Source organism: Pleurodeles waltl, chromosome 2_1 (assembly GCF_031143425.1).
Source record: "Pleurodeles waltl isolate 20211129_DDA chromosome 2_1, aPleWal1.hap1.20221129, whole genome shotgun sequence".
Classification (NCBI taxonomy): domain Eukaryota; kingdom Metazoa; phylum Chordata; class Amphibia; order Caudata; family Salamandridae; genus Pleurodeles; species Pleurodeles waltl.
In genome coordinates, this window is record NC_090438.1 from 379,294,976 (window position 1) to 379,317,989 (window position 23,014).

General features: G+C 45.9%; 1 protein-coding gene across 1 annotated transcript in view; it reads left to right on the forward strand.

Moving 5' to 3' along the window:
- The window catches only part of TSPAN6 (tetraspanin 6), a 151,729-nt gene that overhangs the window by 35,145 nt on the left and 93,570 nt on the right, over nucleotides 1–23,014 (forward strand). The window contains exons 2-3 of the mRNA XM_069212805.1: nucleotides 13,932–14,120; nucleotides 15,869–15,943. Of these exons, the coding sequence (XP_069068906.1) occupies nucleotides 13,932–14,120; nucleotides 15,869–15,943 (264 nt within the window). The remainder of the gene's footprint in view (nucleotides 1–13,931; nucleotides 14,121–15,868; nucleotides 15,944–23,014) is intronic.

The following is a 23,014-nucleotide window of genomic DNA, read 5'->3' on the forward strand; positions in this document are numbered from 1 at the left end:
GAAATGTTGGAGAAGAGGCAACCCAATTCGAAGGAGAGTGGGGTAAACTTGAAGAAAGAGAAAGGCAAGCTTAATGCGGCTGACTATCTTGTAATTGGGTTCTGGAATTTAAGGAATGCTTGTTGAAGGTGATCAGTGGGGCACCCAATTCTAATGCAATTTTTCATGTTGTTGGTCGAATCTAATGCATGCTTTATGCCACATTTTTGCATCAGTCGCCGCACCCATGAGATGCTTGCTCAAAAAGAATGAGAAATTATAGTGAAGTGATGAGAATAAGAAGAGCTTTTAGACATGTGGAAAAGGGAACTGGGGCAGTCAGACCATTGAAACCATTTGATACTTGTGACAGATGTATTATAATGTCTTATGTGAGAGGATGCGGACTAGTTGTGGTGTTAAAGTAGGAAAAGGAAAACTGAAAAGGATGCACTGGCCTTTTGGTAGGGAGTATACCACTTTAGGAAGTATTTCTAGGGTTCATGGTTTATTTAGTGGAGTTATTTAGCACGAAGGGAGCAGGTCTCACCATGCCGCTCATTGCTAAGTAGCAGTATCAGTGGCTGGAATTTAATTACAAGTTGGAGTATGTGCCAGGTAGCAAAAATGTTATTGCTGATGTTTTCCTGTTCTTGCTGTTACAGTGGCTTGAATTGGAGCACCAAAGTAATGAGGAAAGTGAGTAATTTTTAGTAAGCACTGTGGCGGGTGTGTCCATATGGTTTCTGTTTGACCTGGCACCCGTAGGATGTTCTGACCCCATACTTTTTTAGCTTTCACCTCCTGTTTTTAGCTGGATCTTTTTGTTGTCCTTAGAATTCTGAGCACTTCCACTGTTAACCAGTGCTGAAGTGCATGTGCTTCTCCCCTAAACATGGTAGCACTGGTGTATCCACAATTGACATATTTATTTTACCTGTAAGACCCTTGTAAAGTGGTATCCTCCTATACTTAGTGCGTGTAAATTAAATGCTGCTAGTTGGCCTGCAGCAGTGATTGTGTCAGCCACTTAAGTACCCCAGTAAACATGTCTCAGGCCTGCCACTGCAGAGCCTTTGTGCAGTTTCACTGCCACTTCCACTTGGCATTTAACACCTCTTGCCAAGCCTTAAACTCCCCCTTTCTGACATAGGTCCCCCCCTAAGGTAGGCCCTATGTAGTCCGCAGGGCAGGGTGCCATGTTAGATAAAGGCATGGCATGTACTTTTAGGTTTTACATGTCCTGGTGATCAAAAACTCGGAATCGTTTTTCTTTACTGTGAGGCCTGCTCCTCTCATAGGCCAGCATTGGGGATCCCTTAATAAACTTTTAAGCTGTAATTCATGATCATAAAGGAGTCGCCTGTAGGAAGCTGGCCTGGTGTGTGGTGGGTACCCAAGGTACTTAAACCTTATACCAGATCCAGATATCTCCGCTTATTGAAGTGTAGGCAGTATGTATCTAGAAGCCAGGCTCTCTAGAGGTAGCTGCGGATGAGCAGCCAAGGCTTATCTTGGAGACATACAAAGCTCATTCAATACCATTGTAGTCGCGCAGCACTTACACACATGAAAGGTTCTTTATTTTTGGAACAGATCACCACAAAATACTAGACAGGTCACCCACCCCTAGGAGGTAAGAAATACACTAACTATGTACGCTAGTACTAAGAAATAGGCATAGAAAAGGCTAGAAAACAGTGCAAATAGCAATAACCAATAGTGACCCTAAGGGTAGCACAAACCATATACTAGGAAAAATGGAATGCCAACAAGGTTCCCCCACCTAGGTAAGTAAAATGTGTAGATGGGAGCTGGGAGTACCAGAAAACCACAGAGGTAAGTAACACAGTACCCCCAGCGACCGAGAATGCAGGTGTTAAACACTGGATTTTCCCCAAACCACCCAAAAGGATGAAAGGAAGAAAAAGAAGACACCCAGAGAAGACTGCAAGAATACCGGCAGTGGATTCCTGAAGAAAGAAGACCTGTGGATTGAGGGGACCAAGAGTCACAGTGGAGTCCATGAGGAGTAGGAGCTACTACCCATTCAGCTGTGGATGCAGGAGTTGGTCAATGGTGATGAAGAACAGGTCAGTACTGCAGCCCTAGAGCCGGAGAAGAGTTCCTGATGGATGCAGATGATGTCCCACGCTGGAAGGAAGATTGCAGACTGATGTCTGTGCAGGAATTCCACCATCATGCCTTGGCAAAGGCACACTCACGGTTTGTGGAAAATAGGTGCTGCCGGGGATCAGCATTGGCCAGGAGAACTAAACACAAGAGAGGAAGTCACAGGGGACCCTCAGCGTTGTAGAGAGTCCACAGGAGCAGAGGCAGCACCCACAGGAGTCCCACAGGACAGGGACCTAGGAGTCACAGAAGACTACGCAGCACTACAAAAGAGGATCCCACGCTACAGGAGAACCACACAGGAGGCTGTGCTTTGTAGGATGGATTGCTGGGGGCTGGAGATACATGTCGCCTGAAGACCCCTTGGAGGAGATGTAAACAAGCCTTGACAGCTGCAAGAGGCGCGGTGCACAGGGAAACTGTCCTGCATGAGAAGGCAAAGGCTTATCTCCACCGAAGTTGGACCGCTGGCAGAGAGGACCAAGAGGACTACTCCAGACCACCACCTGTGATGCAGGATCCATGCAGCCCAAGATGAGAGGAGATCCACGCAGCCGGTCGTCGCTTGTTGTAGGTGCCTGGAGTTGCAGGGGAGTGACTCCTTCACTCAAAGGGAGATTCCTTCTTCTTCTTGTGCAGGTTGAAGAGTTGCAGTCTTTTGAGGATGCACGGCCGGGGAAATGTTGCAAAGCTGGCAGGAGACGTGGGAACAAAGTTGTAGTAGCGTTTGTCGGTTCCTGGAGGGTCCAGTCGCGGTTCCAGTGGCCAGAAGTCCAAGCAGAAGTTGCAGAGGAGTCCTGCTGGAATCTTGCAAGCTGAATCTGAGGGCCCACCCAAGAAAGAAACCCTAAATAGCCCAACCAGGTAAGCACCTATCAGAAGGGGGCTCGGACGTCACCTGCCTGGCCTGGCCACTCAGATGCTCCCTGAGTTCCCTGCTAACTTTGGAAACAAGATGGCAGAACCCAGGGACCCTCTGGAGGAGCTCGGAGCACCACCCCTGGGTAGTGATAAACAGGGGAGTGGTCACTTCCCTTTCCATTGTCCAGTTTTGCGCCAGAGCAGGGACTGGGGCTCCCTGAACCAGTGTAGACTGGTTTATGCACAGAGGGCACCAAATGTGCCCTTCAAAGCAAACCAGTGGCTTGGGAAGGCTACCCCTCCCAAGCCAGTCACACACATTTCCAAAGGAAAAGGGTGTTACCTTCCTCTCCCAAAGGAAATCCTTTGTTCTGCCTTCCTGGGGTTGATCAGATCAAGCAGCAGGAGTGCAGAAACCTGTCTGAGCGGTGGCAGCAGCTGGGCTGCCTGGAAAACCCTGTAAGACTGGTGATAGCAATGCAGGGGTCCTCTAAGGAACCCCCAGAGTGCATGGAATTATACTTCCAATACTTGCAACAGTATTGGGGTATGATTCCGACATGTTTGATACCAAAATGCCCAGGTTCAGAGTTACCATTATGTAGCTGGACATAGATAATGATCTATATCCACTACACGCGTAAAGTGGCATCCCTGCACTCTCAAACTCTAGGAAAATGGATCTGGAGTTTGTGGGGCACCTCTGCTAGTGCAGGGGTGCCCTCACACACAGGTACCTGCATCCTGTCCTCTGGGCTGAGAGGGCCTACAGTAGGGATGACTTATAGTGACTTGGTGTAGTGACTTGTAGTGAAAACTGGTGCATGCACCTGTTTCACGCAGGCTGCAATGGCAGGCCTGCATAACACTTTGCATGGACTACTATGGGTGGCAGAATAACTGCTGAAGCCCATAGGGATCCCCTGGAACCCTAATGCCGTGGGTACCTAAGTACCACATACTAGGGACTTACTTTGGGGGACCAGTATGCTAATTGTGGGAAGAAAAAGGTTCAATTTAGAAGAGAGAGCAAAACTACTGGGGGTCCTGGTTATCAGGAACCCATTAGACACAGTCATACATACTGACAACAGGCAGAAAATGGGGGTAACCATGTCAAGAAAGAGTGTACTTTCCTACATCGCCGAATCATGTCTCATATCATTGGATTAGTAATGATTAATACTCCCTTTTTAATTTTTTTATTTCTTTTATTGTTTTTTTTTGTAACAAGGTTGGATTAATTACAACATGTTGTGGCAATCAGTGCACTTACAACTATCAATGCAGAGTTATGGAATGATAGATCAGACAGTCAATCACATGTAGGTCTATGGTATATAAGTTGTTATTACAGTCTCCTATGCTTCCTGTCTACGCAAAGTAGAAGAGGGGTAGCTTAAATGAGCTGTTGAGTGATTTACCAAATGAACTGGGGTAGGAAGCAATGGAGGAGATAGTGTTAGAACGTGGAGTGGGGGTGCGGCCTGTTATGATACGCCTAGTCAACTAAGTTGGGGGCACAGTGATTTTGTGGATAGGTTGAATATGCCATGGGTGAGCAAAGAGGGGGGATAGGAGGTCAGTTTATGACCAACGGGGGTCAGATGTGTGTTACAATGGGGAAGGTTCACTAGCTGTGCATTGCAGGAACTGTGATAGAAGTGTGGCTCATTGCGGAGAGACAGGCCATTTATTGAAACCTCGTATCAGAGGGTGTCTTCCTCTGCTGCTCCTCACTTCTGGATTGCTGCGTGCCAGGCAGACAGAGAGTGAGGCGTCGGTTAGCGCCAATGCATGGTAAGTGTGCGTTTAGTGAGGAGAAAGAAGCACAAGTCAGGCGAATCGGGTGCGTATCTTGTGTTGTTGGCAGCATTTGAAAATACCAAGTGAACATGCCTCCCACATGTGGATATCAGTGAGTTCTGTGATGTGTTGCAGTGTTTCGTGTACTGCCTGCAAATAAAGGTGGAGAGCTGGGCAGGACCAGATCATATGTTGCAAATCTGTGTCTGGGGATCGGCAGCGTGGGCATTCCCACATGCCCCTCCCAACACTCTCCTCCCACAAGAGGGAAAATACGGTTGATCTGGGCTGAAGTGATTGCAAGACACCTATTGTGGGAATTCTAGGGCAGTGTCCGATTCTTTGTCGCACAATGGATTCCCAAATTCCTCCTCCCGTGTGCGTCGGACCTGGTCATGGCATTGTTAGTGTGCGGATGGCTTTGTATAGCTAGGTGATAAGGTGGCGACCAGGTCCCTTCGTTAGGATTGTCTGTAGTACGGGGTGAGGAGTGGGTTCTATTACTGTCACATTCTGGAGAGCATGGAATGTATGAATGAGTTGTTGGTAGGTGAGGAATTGTCCGGGAGGGATATCATACTCTGAGTTTAGTTGAGCAAAGGAGAGGAGCTGACTGTTTTGGAAATGGTCACCGGCCGTGAGGATCAAGTGTTGCGTCTAGGGGGTGTGTGTAGTATCCAGGTAATCTAAGGAGGCCTACAAGCAGCATTGCGTGTGTGTGTGAGGCTATGCAGTGTATTCTAGACATGCATGTGTGTGTGTGAGACACAGCTACTTGTAAGGGTGATGAGAGTGATTAATCTTCTTTACCTGTAAAGTTAGATTTATTATTGCTATTTTAGAAATGCCACTTTTAGAAATTGGGCATTTCTCTGCTCTCGCTGCTTTGTGTGTACCTGCCATCCTGTCTCCAATACACGCCTGGCCTAGGCTAGGTGACAGCTACATTTGTGTATTCCCTCCAGATACCCACAACACAGAATACTCAACTGCATCTGCATTTATTTGCATACTGATGGGCCTTCTGGAGAGGGAGGATGTGAAGGGCTCACACTTATACTTCAAATGGTAGTGCCCTGAGGCACATTCAAAGGGCTGAATACCTTCTCCCCCCTTCCCCCCACACTGATAGTATGGAGCCAGGGCTGGGCTGAAAGGGACTTTTGCTTATAAGTACTGGGTCTTTGACCCCTTGAATCTGATTACTGCTGCACTTGGGAAGAACTCTGCTGCAGTAAAGTCTGCTGAGCTGCATTGCCACTCTGCCTGGACTGACTGTTCCAAGGAACTGCTTCTCCGCATTGGTGAGCTACTCTGCTGATGTTGACCCTGCTGAGGGCAAGACCTGGACCCTCCTGCTGAACCAGTGTCTCCAAGCTCTTGCTGACATGCCCCCTGTTCTTCTGCAGTCTCAGGGACATCAAAGACTGCTTGCAACTCTTCTGGTGCTTCTGGACTTTGCCATCTGGACGCCCTTCCCTTTCCTGAGGTGCCCCTCTCCAGTCATGGGCCTCAGAAGTGGGTTCTGCATCTAAAACCTGCAAAAATTGATGCATCACCCGGAGTGCAGGAGAAAAGTCTGCGCATCGATGCTCGCCGGCAACGCAGCTGCTGCCCGACAACAGCAGATCCACAGACTGTGTGGATCAACGACACATTGCATTCACTTCCACAGAGCCCGCTGGTGACACAGTGCCCGAGTGAGGTAGAAATATTGAGGCATCGTGCTCACGCCATTGACTCATTGCTCCATCAAAGGTAGTGTTTCACCAGAACCTGTGTGGGTTCTGTAGCAGCATACCCTCCATTGTGGTCGGCCTGTATTTTGGATTTGCACCGGTCCCTCACGAGCTAAAATAACCTTTTGTCGCTAGTGACTTGTAAGCACTGTTTTCACATTTAATATTTGAAAATTCATATCTTGACTTCTGCTTATTGTATTTTTGTCATGTTGGTCTTGTTTACTCAGATTCTTTATTTTCCAAAACTGGTGTGGAGTCTTTTTGGTTGTGTTTTCCTTGAGTTACTGTATTTTAGGTGTGTTGCACAAATACTTTACACAGTGCCTCTTACTTTAAGCCTAACTGCTCTGCCAAGCTACCAGATAGTGAGCACAGGTTAATTTAGGGTAGGTATCTGACTTACCCTGACCAGGATTGTGGTCCCTACTTGGACAGGCTGCATACCTCTGCCAACTAGAGACCCAATGTCTAACGGTCTGTTTTCAGAGAAGGAATGGTTAGAAGAAGTAGTGAAAGGTACTTAACTTTTTAATGTTCGCGAATACATATGTGAAGGGTGTCCACAGATTAGTTTGAACTGGAGGAGGGAGCCCTTAAACATGTAGCAAACTACTTGACTGTTGACGGAGGGATTGTGAAGAGATTGGGATTATTGGTGATACTGGACAACAATTTTTACACTTTTTGCATGAAAGACATGGGTGAATAAATGTAATGAAATGAAGGATTTGAGGAGGACATCTGATCTGTGAGCATTCTCTACAGGACTGTGTGCCAGGTGCGATTAGTGACAAATTACCAGTCACAGTGCTTTTGTCAATTAAGCTGAAAAGCTTTTCCAGTAGTCCTTGGAGTAAGTTGGCCATCAACATTTCTGGTACTGCTGAGGTCAAAGTTAACACTCCTATGTACGCTATACTAATGATGGATATGTTCCTGTATACATTTGGCTATGTTTTTTTTCTCATAACAAATTTCATTTACTTTTTCCAGAACATCGGACCAATAGAAAAAGCAAACAAAATTTCCATAAACAATAACATAAACATGTACAGTAACCTGACCCCACCCAGTCCCGCCTCCCAGTGACAGTTCATGTATGTCTCAGTAAACATTAATTCAGTACTGTCCCCCATGTCTTTCTGGCTGACCTCCATAGGTTTGAATCGCTTCCATATTACAAGTGTTAATGGTATGAATCAGTTCTAAAATAATTCCCATATAATCTGCCCATCTCTGCCAGATTTGCAGTGTTTCTGGGAGCATCCCTGCGCCTGATGCACAGCAATCTCAAAGACCATGCAGTTATCCAGGCCTAGTTTCCACACCACTTGGGAAGAGGGTTCCTCTGCCTTCCATGCCCGGGCGATGTCTCTTATTGCCAGTGCAAGCCCCAGTATTAGAAGCGTTCTTTTATAGCAATTACCTCCAAGCCCATCGGTGATATGTAGGAGAGCCAGCCGCAGGTCCAGGAGAGAACCTCACCAAGATAGGAGGTCACCCCCCTGCCAAAATTGGTGTAAGAATGTGCAACCCCATACCATATGCATGAAAGTGGTGTCGTCCACCCAACATCGTAGGCATAACGGGGAACCCAACACTCCCATAGACTGTACCTCGGTAATAAGCCCTATGTAGGTATTTAAGTTGAATAAGTCAGAGCTGTGCTGATATGGACGCTCCCCGAGGCGCTCTTAAGGAGTCAGCCGAGTCATCATCATCTAGGGCACCGAGATCCATCTTCCATGCAGTTCTAAGAGAGATCATTGTGTGTGGGTTATGGATAACTAATGTGCAATATATTTGGGCAATTGTATGAGCTCCCAGATCTCCTAAGAGGAGCTTACCCTCTAGTGGATGGAATTCAGGGAGGGTCTCTAGGTGTCGAATTTAAGGAGTGATGTCATGACTGAGCTGCAGATATTGATGAAATTGGCTATGGTGCATATGGTATTCAAGCTGCAGGTCCTGAACTGATTTAAAAAACGTGTCGCTCATTACATCCCCTAAATTGGAAATGCCTATAAGATCCCATCTCCTAAAGCTCTCCAGCTGCAGCACCATGCCATGCCACAACGTAGTCCATTTGGTTAGTATGGCTATGGTTTTGAACATTGTTTTCAAACCTGGTGTGCTAAAATAACTTTCTTATTATTATTGTTTCAGCACCATTTTCTTTGATGCTGATGGCATGGCATCCCTTGGTGATAGGAAAATGGAAATTAACTTTACACTGAAAACATGAAGAGATTGCATTGTTCACAGTTTTAGAATTACAGAGGCCATTTTACAAGGCATGCAGGCATAGCAGTCCTGGATTGTGATCTAGTGCTGTTATCCAGAGGTGTTTAAGTATAGCTCCCTACAGGTGTATAGAGCAGATGATCATTTATAATCTAGAATGTTAAGCGTGTATTGATGAATAGTGTGCGTATTTAGTATCATGGGTGTAGCTACTTCCATATGTAAGAGTATCCAGTCATGTATCCATGATCTAACCTATTCTGCGTTCTTAATTACCTTTGTGCCAGGCAGTCTCTTTGCAGTCCATTTATCCATTCAGTCCTTGTTTTTTCACAGTTCTTTGAAGAAGTGGAATTCTTGCCTTCTGACCACGTACAGCTTAGCAGGAAATATGGGCATGATTTTTTTTTTATATATAACTTTTTATTGAATTTGGAAAACATAACCAACAAAAATACAATGCAGTGCATATCAATGCGAGATATCACAGTATCTTTTTGTCACATTTCTGGAGGACAGAGTAAGCATACCATCCGAAACCGGGATCTATAGCACCTACTGCAACAGTAATTTCCCTCAACTTCCCCTCCCAGATAGGATCCATATGGAACCAATCCTTTCATATATCATGAATAACAGAGACACAGCCTCACCACAGTTGGCTGTCACCTCTCAGATCGAAGCAAAGTTCACTTAATCAGCCATCGTCATCAGTGCCCCACCCTGAACTTAACTCTTCCACGCCAGTGAACCATTCCAGTAGTGTCCCCCATGCAATCACATCCATTAGTGCCCCCTCCTCTCTACGTGTTATCCGCATATATTTTTCTTCAGCAGCACCCCATTCCAATAAACCTCAGATCCAGCAAGGAATGGAAGGGTTCTGGGCACTCATCCAGCCAATGGCCACCCTGCACTTGGCCAGTACCAGAGCCAGTTGTGTGAGCCTATATGGGATACTCCTGCCCCGCGGTCTCCACACTACACCTAAAAGACATGTCAAAGATGTTACTTCCAGCCCCAATCCCGTTACCTCCTTTACTCTCCCAACCACCTCCTGCCAAAATCGGTGCACCATCCTACAGGACCAAGCCAAGTGTAGAAAGGAGGCATTGAATGCGACACATCTGGGACACCCAGCCCCTCCTGCTGGATCGCTCTTATTAAGACGGTCAGGTGTGATATACGTCCGATGCACAAAATTGAAGTGTAATAGTTTAAACCTGCTGTTGCATGACACCGTGCGCACCAGCGACCACGCTGTTGCCCAGTCCGCGTCCTCCATGGGGTCCCCCAGTTCATGCTCCCAAGCCCTACGCGCAACACTTATCGCGCCTGGTTGATCACTCTGAAGGGCTTTATAAAACCGAGTCAAATGAGTCCCTCACCTCAAATTATCAGCCCACTTAACACCATCGATGCTGGAGTGGCCACCGGGAAACCACACCAGATCTCCCAAGTCACACTGTCCATTTTAGCATATTGCAAGAACTGACATGGGCCCAACCCGTGTCCCGGGCATCAGGGAAGGAGATAAACTCTCCGTTTGGGTATGACTCTCCCGCCACTTCACAGCCTCCAGCCTTCCATTGACATTAGGTTATCCATGTCCCTAAAGGGGGCTAAGTCCCAAATCTTTAATTCTCTATCAAACGGGCGCACTTCGAAGCACATTCCTGACAGCTGCTCCAAGATCCAGGCAGTAGTTCTGACCAGATAGGGGATAGCAGACTCCGACCGACCACATGACATCAGTACATGCTCCAACACCTTCCTACCCAGCATTCCTGCAAACATTCTCGTCTCCCAATTGTCCGATTCAGTCATCCACTTTGCAGCATCTTGTAAGTGCGCTGCGTAATAATAATGTCTAATATTGGGAATAGCCAATCCTCCCTCTTCCATGTCCCTCTGCAGCATCGACAATGCCACCCTACTACGTTGCCCAGCCCACACCAGTGAAATCAACAAGCTGTCTAGGCGATTAAAGAGCCAAGCAGATAGCGGAAACAGAGAATTCTGAACCAGGTAAAGACACCGTGGCAGGAACAACATCTTAGCCACAGCTGCCTCTTCCCATCACTGAAAGAGGCAGTCTGTTTCAAAACGAAGTAGAGTGCTCAAGGACATTCACATTATGTTTCTCATGGGCCTCCACGGTGTGAGTGACCCAAATACCTAAATATCTGAAGCTTTCTAGCTCCTTCCTGAGCCCCACTCCCCAGTAAATCCTCCTGAGGCTCACCACAGAGAGAACCTAAACGGAACAGAAGTGACTTCTTCCTGTTCACCTGGAGACCAGACACTGCCCCAAAAGCCTCCAACAGCCACAACAAAGGCACCAAAACACTTGGCTCACGAAGATATAACAACCCATCATCTGCATATAGGGAGACAATGTGGGTAGTCTAGCCCACCCGAATACCCCAAGGTTCCAATTCCTCTTGAAGCCTGATTGCTAGTGGTTCGACCGGTATGGCGAAAAGGAGGGGCGAAAGTAGACATCCCTGCCTGGTTCCCCTGCCAATCACCCAGGAATTTGAGAGCTCTCATCCCACATGAACACACGCGGAGGGTGCAGTATACAGCAGTCTCACCAACACATAAAATTGTGGGCCAAATTCCATGCTCCGCAGCGCCGCCAGGAGGTAACCCCACTCCACCGTGTCAAAGGCCTTCTCCAGGTCCAATGATGCTAGCACCAGTTCGTCGTCCTCACCCTCAGTTTCATGCAGCACATTTGCCAAGCAAATTCTAGGCTGTACTACAGCCAGGAATGAAACTGCATTGATCGTCATGCACCAAGTTCCGGATCACTCCACGGAGTTGAGTAGCCAATATCTTGCACAAGATCTTCACACAGCGCTATTCAGCATAGTAAGCGGGTGATAGGAGGGATCACCTGCATCCCCCCAAGGCTTAAGCATCATACACACAATGCCTTGGTGCGTGGTTTTTGGCAATATACCCCGCTCCGGGGCCTCCTCAAATACCGCCAACAACTTCTCCCGTAGGAGGAGTGAAAACGTTTGATACTGCTCAATCGGGAACCCGTCTCCACCCAGGGACCTAGATTTTGTCAATGCTTCCACCGCCTCACTCACTTCCTCTACAGTTATCGCAGCCTCCAGAGTCTCCATACACTCCAGTTCCAACCGCGGAAGCCGCCTCCGCTGCAGGAACTCTGCTAAATCATCATCTGAGACTGAGGCGCCAGCCCTCGATACTCTCTGCAGATGTTCCACCAACACCTGAAGGATATCCTTACGATTAGTAATCGTCACACCTTTGGCATTCCTAATATGTAAGATGGGGGGAACTCCACTTCCCTTTTTAGGATCCACGCCAATAAGTTGCCAGATGTATCCCACTCCCCATGCAGGTGCTATCTATATGATCTAAGTATCCCCTTATCAAGTGTGTCCCAGCAGCTGATAACTGCCTGGTACAGTCGGAGCTGCTCTCTTTCAGCCTCCCTTGTTGTTGGTGTCTGATGCTGCAGGACCACTAGCTTATCGTCCCATTCAGTAACTTCATGTTCGATTTGTTTACGTACCCCACAAGCGGTGCCTATGCATACCCCTCTCACTACAGCCTTCAGGGCCTCCCATTCCGTGCCCCTAGAATTCGTCATGTTCCAAATCAAGTCCATATAATCTTAAATGGCAACCGCCGCCTTATCGCGACACCCAGCATCTGTCAGAAAATCCATAGGCATGCACCAACTACGCGTTAACCTAGTATTATTGGATCCCCATTGCAACTGCATCAACACCGGTGCATGATCAGAGAGAAACCTACCCAGATGCTTAATGTCCAACACCTGTGAGCAGTTCAGTCCACCCAGGAGAAACCGATGTAGCCGACTATGCGTGTTATGCGTCTTAAAATGACAGGTGTACTCCCTACCCTTCGGGTGTAGTTCCCTCCATCCATCTCACAGCCCTAAATTGCGCATTACCTCCGCGAGAGATCTTGTCATCAACAGTTTAGTCCCCAATTTAGGTGGGTGACGATCCTTCTCACCATCCAAAATACAGTTGTGATCGTCCGCCCATATAATAGGTACATCCACCCCATCCCCCAAAATCTCAGGTATACTATCGTAGAAGGAGTGACATCTATGTTGGGTACATAAGTGTTAAAGAATAGTGATGGGTGCCCCGTGAGCATGAATTTTAAATGCATACTGTGTAAGACCTGTTTAACATTGCAGAACTTATTCTTCTGATGGGCAGCTGTTGTGTAGTCCGTTGATAGGAAGGTTTTGTTGTATTGAAGTTTGTACAGGCCATTTTTCCATGCCAATTGTAGGAGGGCGTTGCAGTTCATGTAGTAAGGAGTCGGACCACAACAGGGCTTCGACGTATTCCTGGGGCCACAGCCTTGATGGGACTGGTCTGCCTGCTCCAAGCAGCTAGAGCTCTAAACAGTTCTGGTGTTCTATTCTTCAGTGCAGAGAGGATTAATTGAGATGTTGACAAAATTACAATTAGGAATGTTTGTGTGGAGCCTGGTTTTCTTGTACATTAATACAGTACTCACCGGTGTCAATGTTTCAAGTCCAGTACATCTAAATAAATGTAACAGGTTTGTTCACTCTCCCCTTTATTATTTGAATTAGGGCTTGGATATTACATAAAAGCTCTTGTGCTATCCTCAATGGTACCAAACTACATTGAGCGCATCCTCCACTTTTGGATTCAATTCCCCATAAACCTGGATTGATCATCTGCTTCTGCTCCATCGCCAGAAGATTATAGTTTTGTCAATGATGCTTTGTGAGTTTCAAGATGGCTTATTTCATATTGAGTATTGGGACTATCGCTTAGCGGAATCATTACCAAAAACAAATTTCCATCTTAATCTATTCATCACATCTACTTCTGCTTCATTCATCTTTAAAACCATGTTACTACCATTTGAGTGTTTCATTTCACCACATGTATGATATTGATTTTCAACATAATGTGTATGCTTTTTTGTCTTATTATTATAACTTCAGTGCTGAGATACATGCACGGTGGCCACCATGCTATGGCCTCTCATATTCACTTTGAGGCAATATCCTGTACCAATATATTATTTCTTACAGATACAAAGTGTAAATCCAATATTTTTGTTAAGTAAAAAAGAAAAGTCACCAACTTGTATTTCTCATTTTAGTTCACTGGGGTGATTCTTCTGGCAGTTGGCATATGGGGAAAAGTGAGCCTTGAGGTATATTTCTCACTGCTGAACGAGAAAGCTACCAATGTTCCATATGTACTTATTGGCACTGGCGCTGTCATCGTCCTGCTTGGAACTTTTGGCTGCTTCGCCACCTGTCGTGCAAGTACGTGGATGCTTAAACTGGTAAGTGATATCTTTTTTTGAAGCCACTTAGTAAATGAGGTATAGAAAATTGCAAATGATTTAAATGACATTTAACGAGACCCATCTGTTTGTGTAACAAGCCAACTACTTGATTTGCAATGTAATCAAGTTTTCGAAGTAGTAGCGTGAAACAATAAAGCATAAATCACTTCATTTCCTTATGCCACATCTCTGTATCTGCCAAAAATAGTAAATGGGGTTTACATGTGCAGCACCCTTTGTTATACTAAGTCCAATGGTTTAGCTGTTCAGCCCTGTTTTGGGCCGCTGCATAAAACTCATACAAGGCTTGCTAAGTTTGTGTTTGTACGCATCTCATTAGGGCTAGACTAGAGACTGCTTTAGCCACACATACAGGGGCTTTCGGTCAACCATCTTTTTCATTGATCTGTTTAAAGGTCATTCACATTTCACTTCCGTCGTCCAACACTTAATACAACATGGGCTTTCTTCATTGTGACGGACAGCATTTTTTTGTGTAAATGTGTATATTCACCTAAATAGTATTTTACGGTGGGTGGTGCCATCTCTGCTTACGTTTGATTTTTCTTTTAATTGCATGCACTTTTAAACAACAATTATTTTGTTTGTTTTATCTTGTAATGTCTTTTGCTTATTTTTGCCCAAAAAAAACCATAAAAAACAAATCAGATTTGCTAAGTCTAGGCTTCTAGACTTTGCCAATGCTTATTTTCAACATACAGTTGTATACTGGTTCACATCGGGTCATACTGCTTGGAAGTTAACCACAATAATTAAGATTTAAATTCACAGGAAAACACAATTTTATCAACAGCTTTCAAACCCTTTATAAAGGAGTTCTTCGGCATAATGCTGGGTGTTTTTTTTAATTGCTTTTTTCCAAGCTATAATTTTGACATTTATGGTTAGTCTTTTGGGGGTTTCTGATTTAACTATTTAATGTGCTCGTATACACCTTTGTCGCAGGCTTTAAGAAAATAAAAAGTCTTCTAATGAGTGTACCAAAGAGACCTACAAAAAACAACAGCAGGCTTTGGATTACATACTCTGATGATTATGATGTCTAGGCCGTGCTGCTGTACTTTGTTGTGTCCAGTGGTATTGTCTTTGGAGGTGGTATTTAAATATTTGGTCTGCTTTGTGTCATGTGATATCATAACGGATAGAAGCGATAACTCTTCGTTCAAAACAGCGCTTGTAGGTTTTCAGTTTTAGACACTAATAAAACACAAATGAACCTAGATTTCTTCCAAATGTGATTGTCAAGGTGACTCGTTAATGGTTTGCAGCACAGGACTTGATATTTAACACAAGCAAAAACCCTGGAATGCGAATCAACAGGTAAAGAATAAGGAATATCACAGGTATATGATACATAAGAATATTTTGTAAGTACATGTGTGTGTTTTGTGCATATATGATATCGGATATGGGTTCTTTTGTGTTTAAAAGTGTTTTGTGTTTTGTAAATGCTTAGAATGGTGATGCACCTTGTGCGTGGCATTTTGGGAAAACATTCGTGATTGCAGGTTGCAGTGCCTCAGTGTGTTTTAACTTTACTATATTCAGTGCATAGTCTTTTTTTACTTTGGACTAACACCTGATTGCTGTCATGTGACGATAAACAAGTGGTCCAAGGGACCATCAACAAAGCTGCAGGAATGTTCAAGGGGAAAAGGTGTATTTCCAATATGTGTTAATGGCTTAAATGCTTTGTGACCCATTTTTTTCTGTTTTGTCTTCAGTATGCTATGTTCCTGTCTGTTATTTTTCTAATTGAACTAATTGCAGCCATCGTGGGATTCGTCTTCAGACATGAGGTTAGTACTTGTGCATCTTGAACATACAATATTTTCCTCACCTCAGTTATGTTTTTTTTTTGTTTTAAATAAATATTTTGTAGTTGATCTCTAGTTATTACTGTCTAATTATTACTGGTCTCACCAGCTGCTCTAGATGATTTCTGTTCAGCTGTCCTTAAAAGCCAAGACGAGTACTAGTGCACAATGTTTAACCAGTACTCATTATGCACACACTACATAATCTTAGAAAATTCACTAGTGTACAGTGCCTGGCAAGCCTATGCTTCTTTGAATTGTTTTAAAATTGTATTGTCTTTGCCTCAGTTTCATGAATTTAAATGAAAATTTGTTTGCACTTCAGAGCCTGCGCTTTACAGTTGTAAGAGGGAAATGTTTACATTGAATTCTAATGTATTACTTATACAAAGCTGAAACCTTGTCACAAGTTAGGTGTCCGGCCCTTTAGGTATTACTTGGTGGAAGCAATTACTGCTTTGAGTCTGTTTGGATGGATTTTTGCCTTGTTTGCATACCTCAATTTATCAGTATTTTACAGTGTTTCGACACATATCTGTTCCAGATCTGTAGTTTGTTGGAGAGCCTAAATAGACAACAATCTTGAGGTCATGCCACAGATTTATGGTTGGGTCTATGTTGTAAATATTTGTATTTTCTTTATTATATTACTCTTTCAGACCTATTACCACTTATGAACTTGATAGGAATTTTCTTTCGACAAACTTCACATGTGATGTGTCATTAATAATTCTTACTTTGTTCTCTGTAGTGGTGTTTTCTGGGTTTATATATTTCCAGGGAAAGTAATAACGGTGAATAATTTTCTATTTTAACTCTTTATTTATTAATATTTCAAATATGTGTGCATTTCCAGCAATAGTACATATTGTGCTGTACGTCTGTATAAGGCTTCCAACAGTGCATTGGATTAGCAATCCCACATACATCTGTTCCACCTCCGACCAGCAAGTACCTTTCTTGCATTATAAATGGCAACACCTGTAAAGAACAACTCCTGACTCCCTTCCCCAGTATACCAAGCAACCCTCTCCTCGGAAAAAGCAACCCCACTTCAGTTCTTAACCAGTGACTCCCACCGCCATCTCAGTCCTGCTCTTTTACTGCCTGTGCGTTATGGATACCCAGCACTTCCTTGTGGCTGCCTTCTCCTGCACTATTCATCCATCTCAGAAGACCATTCATCCTCTGTCATGTCCATTTCACCAGCTGGGTGGTGCAGAATGCCCCCCCAGTCTCTAAGGTCTTCTGCTACCTTTTTGTCCATCTGTACCTACTTAAGACAGACCTATTCCGCTAGTGCCTGCTCCAACATGTCCCGTTACCATTTGTCTGCTGTGGGTCCCACACAGGCCAGCCAACGTATTGCCACTCGCCGTTTTGCCTGAAGGAGTCCCAACGCCGCAAATTTATATTGCATCTCGCCCTGTTTAGATCGGGGGGCCAGCAAACAGTGCCATACCATCAGTTGGACTGGACACTTATGAGTCACTCATGCCAGTCTCGCAGTCACTTCTTCCCTGTAGCTCATCAGCATCCTGCACGTCCAGGTCATGTGGATGAATGTGGCGCTTGACTTGCGACATATAGGGCACTTAGACATCCGATTACTATTGTAGCCTGTCAGGGGTCATGTATGTCCTGTGTAAAAATGAAAGTGTGTAATTTTAAACCAAGCTTTGCTGGCGATTTCTTCCACTTGTGCACAAGCCAATGCCCATTCTGCTTTGCAAATCTGTATTCCATGCTTGTCGCGCCTTGAGCAGCGGCATCAGTCGATCCTCCGTCAGTGCATGTACATTCAGGGAATTAGTCATCGCTCCTCCAGTAGCAATGTCTAGGACACTAGTGGTACAGTCAGAAAGTCCATCCAGAACTCTGTAACAGTGTGTGCTGTCTTAGCAAATTGCAGAAATGTCCCTGGCCCCTTAAAATGTGATGAACACCTCTGCTGGGTATAGGTCTCCAAATAGGAGGCAGCCCCTTATCATACACTCATTCAATGTTCTTAATTTGTCGGTATGGCTGAAGCCAGTCAAGTGGAAGAGATCTACTGATTGAAGGACTCCTAAGTTCCCTGCAGACTACCCTACCCCACACAGCCGCAACCTGTTCCTCCACCACCGGCATTTGACAGCCTGTCTCCGACCCCACATTAGACAGACAGGCAGTGTACCCACCTCTGTCAGGCCAGTGAGGGAGACGTCTTCCTGTTGGGCTCAGCCACACACCACTGCACTGCGAGCCATGTAGTAAAGCTCTAGATCCAGCAGACCCAGTCCCCTCTTCTCTCTGCTCAACTTAAGCACCTCCAAGTGGACCCTGTTCTGTCCCCACAGCCCACACTAAGAAAATTAAAAGTCTATCCAGTTCCCAGAATACAGAGAGTGGGACCTAATGTAGTGCGTTTTAGAGCTTGTATAGGCACCTAGGGAGCAGCATCATCTTGGCAAGCGCCACCCGCTATTTCAAAATGTGATGGAAGATCAGAGCCCTTGCAATTTCCATTCAATGTTTAGCTGGTGATATCACACTACTTCATCTGTCACCCAAATGCTAAGATAACGAAATGGACCACATTCTCATGAGATCTCCACCTCAGGCAAGACTGAGCTAGGAGTGCCAGTCAGGGCATGGTTATAGCACTGCATTTTGCGTATTAGTGCAGAGACCAGAGCATTTTTCAAAGGCAGCAAATTCATGAAATGACAACTGAAGTGATTCGTCTGTCCGAACCAGGTGCACCAGTGTGTTGTCTGCATTCATGGATACAACATGTGTCACATCCACTACCATTATGTCCCAAGGTTGTAGCATGCAGTGCAGTCTCATGGCCATCAGGGCAATATACAGAAGCCACACCCAGGTCAAGATTTTGCAGAGCAAATCCCACCCTGGTCAGAACTTCGAACATGTAGTCCCAGCTTATGCAATCAAATGCCTTTTCAATATCTATGTCCACCAGCGCCCCTCCCCTTGGGCCATTTCACACTGAATTCAGAACGTATCTGAGGCGCCACAGGTTCATTATGGTGGTGCATCTTGGGATAAACCTGCAATGATGGGAAGAAGCCTGTTTGCAAGCATCATAGCCAAGTTCTTTGTATCTCTATTTAACATGGAGAGCGGTCTGTATGAGGCCACTTCGTTGTGTTTTTTTGCAGCTTAAGTACTGTAGTAATTATGGCTTCCCGCATGGTTGCAGTGAGACTGCCGCCACGCACAGCCTCCAGATACACTTCCAGGAGGAGATCTACGAGGACGCTGCATAGGCCTGATAGAATTCAGGGGAAAACCATCAATTCCCATCTTTCCCTTGGTCAGCATATGAAGGTCTGCCAGAAAACCCTCATTCTGCCCATGTTGGTTGGGGTGGAGGGGATCTTGTGTAGTGATGCCATGTACCTGTTTTGTGTCACAGCACATGTCCCTTCTGCTTTTTTGAAGGATAAAATATGTGGGTGTGGAACTTCCCGTTTTAGGAGCCACACAAGCATTTGGCCCAAATTGTCCCCTTCTACATGCAGTAGATGTCTATAGTCACGTACAGTATGTTTTTTAAGGGCGTCCCACAAATCGTCAATCTCTTGACGCAACACTAGGAGAGGTTCTGATAGGGACCTGTAAGCCCCACTTTGGGACTGTGGTTCTGCCTGACATGCCTGCAGGAAGCTGGCTCTTTATGTACTATACCAAAATGAGGTATAGTGTGCACAAAGTCCAGTAGATCCCCAAAGAATTAACAGAGGCTAAAGTAGATAATACTAATGATCTCTTTTGTGGTAGTGTGGCTGAGCAGGTAGGCTAATTAGAGGGTAGTGCAAAGCATTTGTTGTATACAGTCAAGAAGTGAGGCGCACACTCAGTGGCTAACTCCAGGCCAATGTTTTTATATAGCAACATTATATTTTGTTACTTTATTTCTAGAACCAAAATAATCTTTGTTGTAGGTAAGTACAGTTGTAGGTTTGTATCAAGCTTATATATTAAATGCACTTTGTTTATGTTTTGCAGATAAAACAGTTTATAAGTAACACTTTTCAATTTCAAAAGTAGACATTTAGTGCAATTTCTCATAGGAGGCAATGCAGTCCTAGAGGAGGAAAAGCGTTAGCACAGTTTACAGGTGCTGGAAAATCGATGCATGATCCCAGTCTTTGGGGATTAGTATGTCCACAGGTCGGTCAGGGTTCAAGTTGACCCCAAAAGTGCACCACCAGCAAAACAGGGCCGACTAGGTGCAGAGGTCAAAGTTGATGTTGTGGTTTTAATGGAATCCTATGGAGCCTGGGGGGTACTCTGACAAAAACAGGCTGCAGGTAAGTATCCGTGACTTCAGGGCACAGACCTGGGGAATTTAGATGAGCATCGGGGGGGGCACTGGTCACCACCAAACACACACCCTCAGAAGCACAGGGGCAGCTGGTTGCAGGATGCAAATACAGCGTCGGGTGCCTGATGCTTTTCAATAGGGGAACCCTGAGGTTCACAAAGATGCTGCAGGCTGGGTCCAGGGGGTCAGTTGCGGAAAACCAAAGGCTAGACAAGTAGGAGAGGTGCCCGCTAGATGTTGCTGGACTGTCGATCCGATTACCTAAGGCCAGGGGGCTGCAGGTGCAGGGGTACCCTTTGGATGTCTGGAATCTTTGTCGGATCCAGTCCCGGTCAGGGGGTCCTCTGGTTTTAGGCTGCAGGTGTCGTCATGTTGGCCAGGAGAGCGGTCCCAGAGTGGACTCGAGGTTTGAATCGCCTGAGGAACTTCTCTGGACGAGTGGCCACCTGGACTCGGGCCGTGGGTGTCCATTGCAGAGTGGGCAGGGCTTGTGGATCCGGGCGGTTCTGGAGTCCTTTTTTGATGTTTCTTGTATACTGGGCTGCTGTCCATGGGAGTTCTTGGTCCTCTGGTGGGCAGCCAGTCCTCTGGGGGTTTGTAGAGGTTGCTGGTCCTGCAGAATGCATCCTCTTTTTGTAGCAGGAGTCTTGAAGCTGCAGACAGGCTGCTAGGCCTGGGCCAAGTCAGTTGTCGTCTGGAGTCTTCACTGCTGGGGTCGGTTCTTCAGTCCTTCTTCTTCTTGAGGTCGCCCGGAACCTGAAGAGCAAGGTTCAGGGGTGCCCCAAAATACTAGATTTCGGGGCGTTACAGGGGTCAGAAGGCAGTAGCCAATGGCTGCTGTCCCAGAGGGTGGCTACATCCTTCCTGTGCCCACTCCCTTTGGGGAGGGGGGGCACATTCCTATCCCTATTGGCTACTCTCCTCCAAAGCAAGATGGAGGATTCTGCAAGGATGGATCACTTCATCTCTGGACACTTTAGGGGTGGTCCCAGCTGTAGTGGTCATTCCTCCTTGTTTTTCCTAATTTTCCCGCTGGACCTGCCGCAAAAAGTGGGGCTTAGACCAGGGGACGGGCATCTCCACTAGCTGGAGTGCCCTTGGGCCCTGTCACAGGGGTCCTGAGCCTTTGAGGCTCACTGCTAAGTGTTGCAGTTCCTGCAGAGGGGAGGTGTGAAGCACCTCCACCCAGAGCATGCTTTGTTCCTGACTCTAGAGATCACAAAGGCTCCTACCCCATGGGGTCAGAAACTTGTCTGTTAGTGGCAGGCTGGCACAGACCGGTCAGCCTTATTCTAAAGGGTTGGGTGAAATACAGGGGGCATCTCTAATATGTCCTCTGTGTGCATTTTACAATAAAACCAACACTGGTATCTGTGCAGTTCATTGTGCTGAAAGGTTTGATACCAAACTTCCCAGTATTCAGTGAAGCCATTATGGAGCTGTGTAGTTCGTAATGAGAAACTCCCAGCGATGTACTTAATATGGCCACACTGCACTTACAATGCCTAAGAATGGACGTAGACACTGCAGGGGCATATTGCTCATGCAGCTATGCCCTCACCTGGGGTGTAGTGCACCCTGCCTTAGGGCTGATAGAGGGGTGACTTACCTATGCCACAGGCAGTGGTTGGTAGGAATGGAACCCAGAGAGGGATTCTATGTAGACTTTACATTTTTCTCCCCACCAGCACACACAAGCTGCAACGGCAGTGTGCATGTGTTTGGTTCGGGGTCGCTTTGAGTGGCATAATACATGCTGCAGCCACAGATCCCTTGGTACCACTGGTACCTTTTACAAGGGACTTAGCTGTGTGCCAGGGGTGTGCCAATTGTGGGAACAATGGTACTGTTTAGGGGAAGAACACTGGTGCTGGGGCCTGGTTAGCAGGATCCCAGCACACACTCAGTCAAGTTGGCATCAACATCAGGCAAAAAGTGTGGGGTAACCATGCCAAAGAGGGCGCTTTACTACAATGTCTCTTTCTATTTTGGTTCATCCTTCTTAATAACATAAGTTTTCGACATACATTTCCCCATCACCACTGCCTTCATCACCTCCCACTCAGTCGCTTACATCTGTGTCGATCCCAAGTTATGCCCAGGTAGCCCTCTAGTGCCTTTCTAATGTCCATCGTAGGGGCTGATTTTCAGTGCCCCTGGGGGCAGTCACCACTAGGTAGACCCAGTGTCTTCTCCGTGTCCCACTTATGTTACCCGTAGCAGTGCATGATCCGATTGGAATCTATTAAACCACTGGGCCACTTGCACCCAGGGGCTTAATATGCAGTCCAACCTACTATATGTGAGGTGGCTGGCTGTGTAACAAGAGTATTGCTTATGGGTGGGATCTGACATGTGCCAGATGTATATGCAACCTAATATGGTCAGAACTTCGGCCATTATCAACATCATCCCTGGCTTAGTGCATTTTTTAGGGGGATTCGTATCCAAATTTCTATCCAGTATGCAGTTATAGTCATACCACTGCACAACTCCATCATCCCTCAACCCCCCCACCCAAAAAAAATATATAAATTGGATATTTGTGTACAAGAATAAAAGGTCTAGTTAGTCCCAATAGAACTGTCATCTGTGTTGGTCACGTAGTTCATGAAACGTACTTCCCTACTGTCCAGCAGACCACAGAGGAGCGTATATTGGCCCTCCACGTCTGCGATGTGAATAGCAATGCTGAAAAGGTATGCCTAGGGCCACCCAAA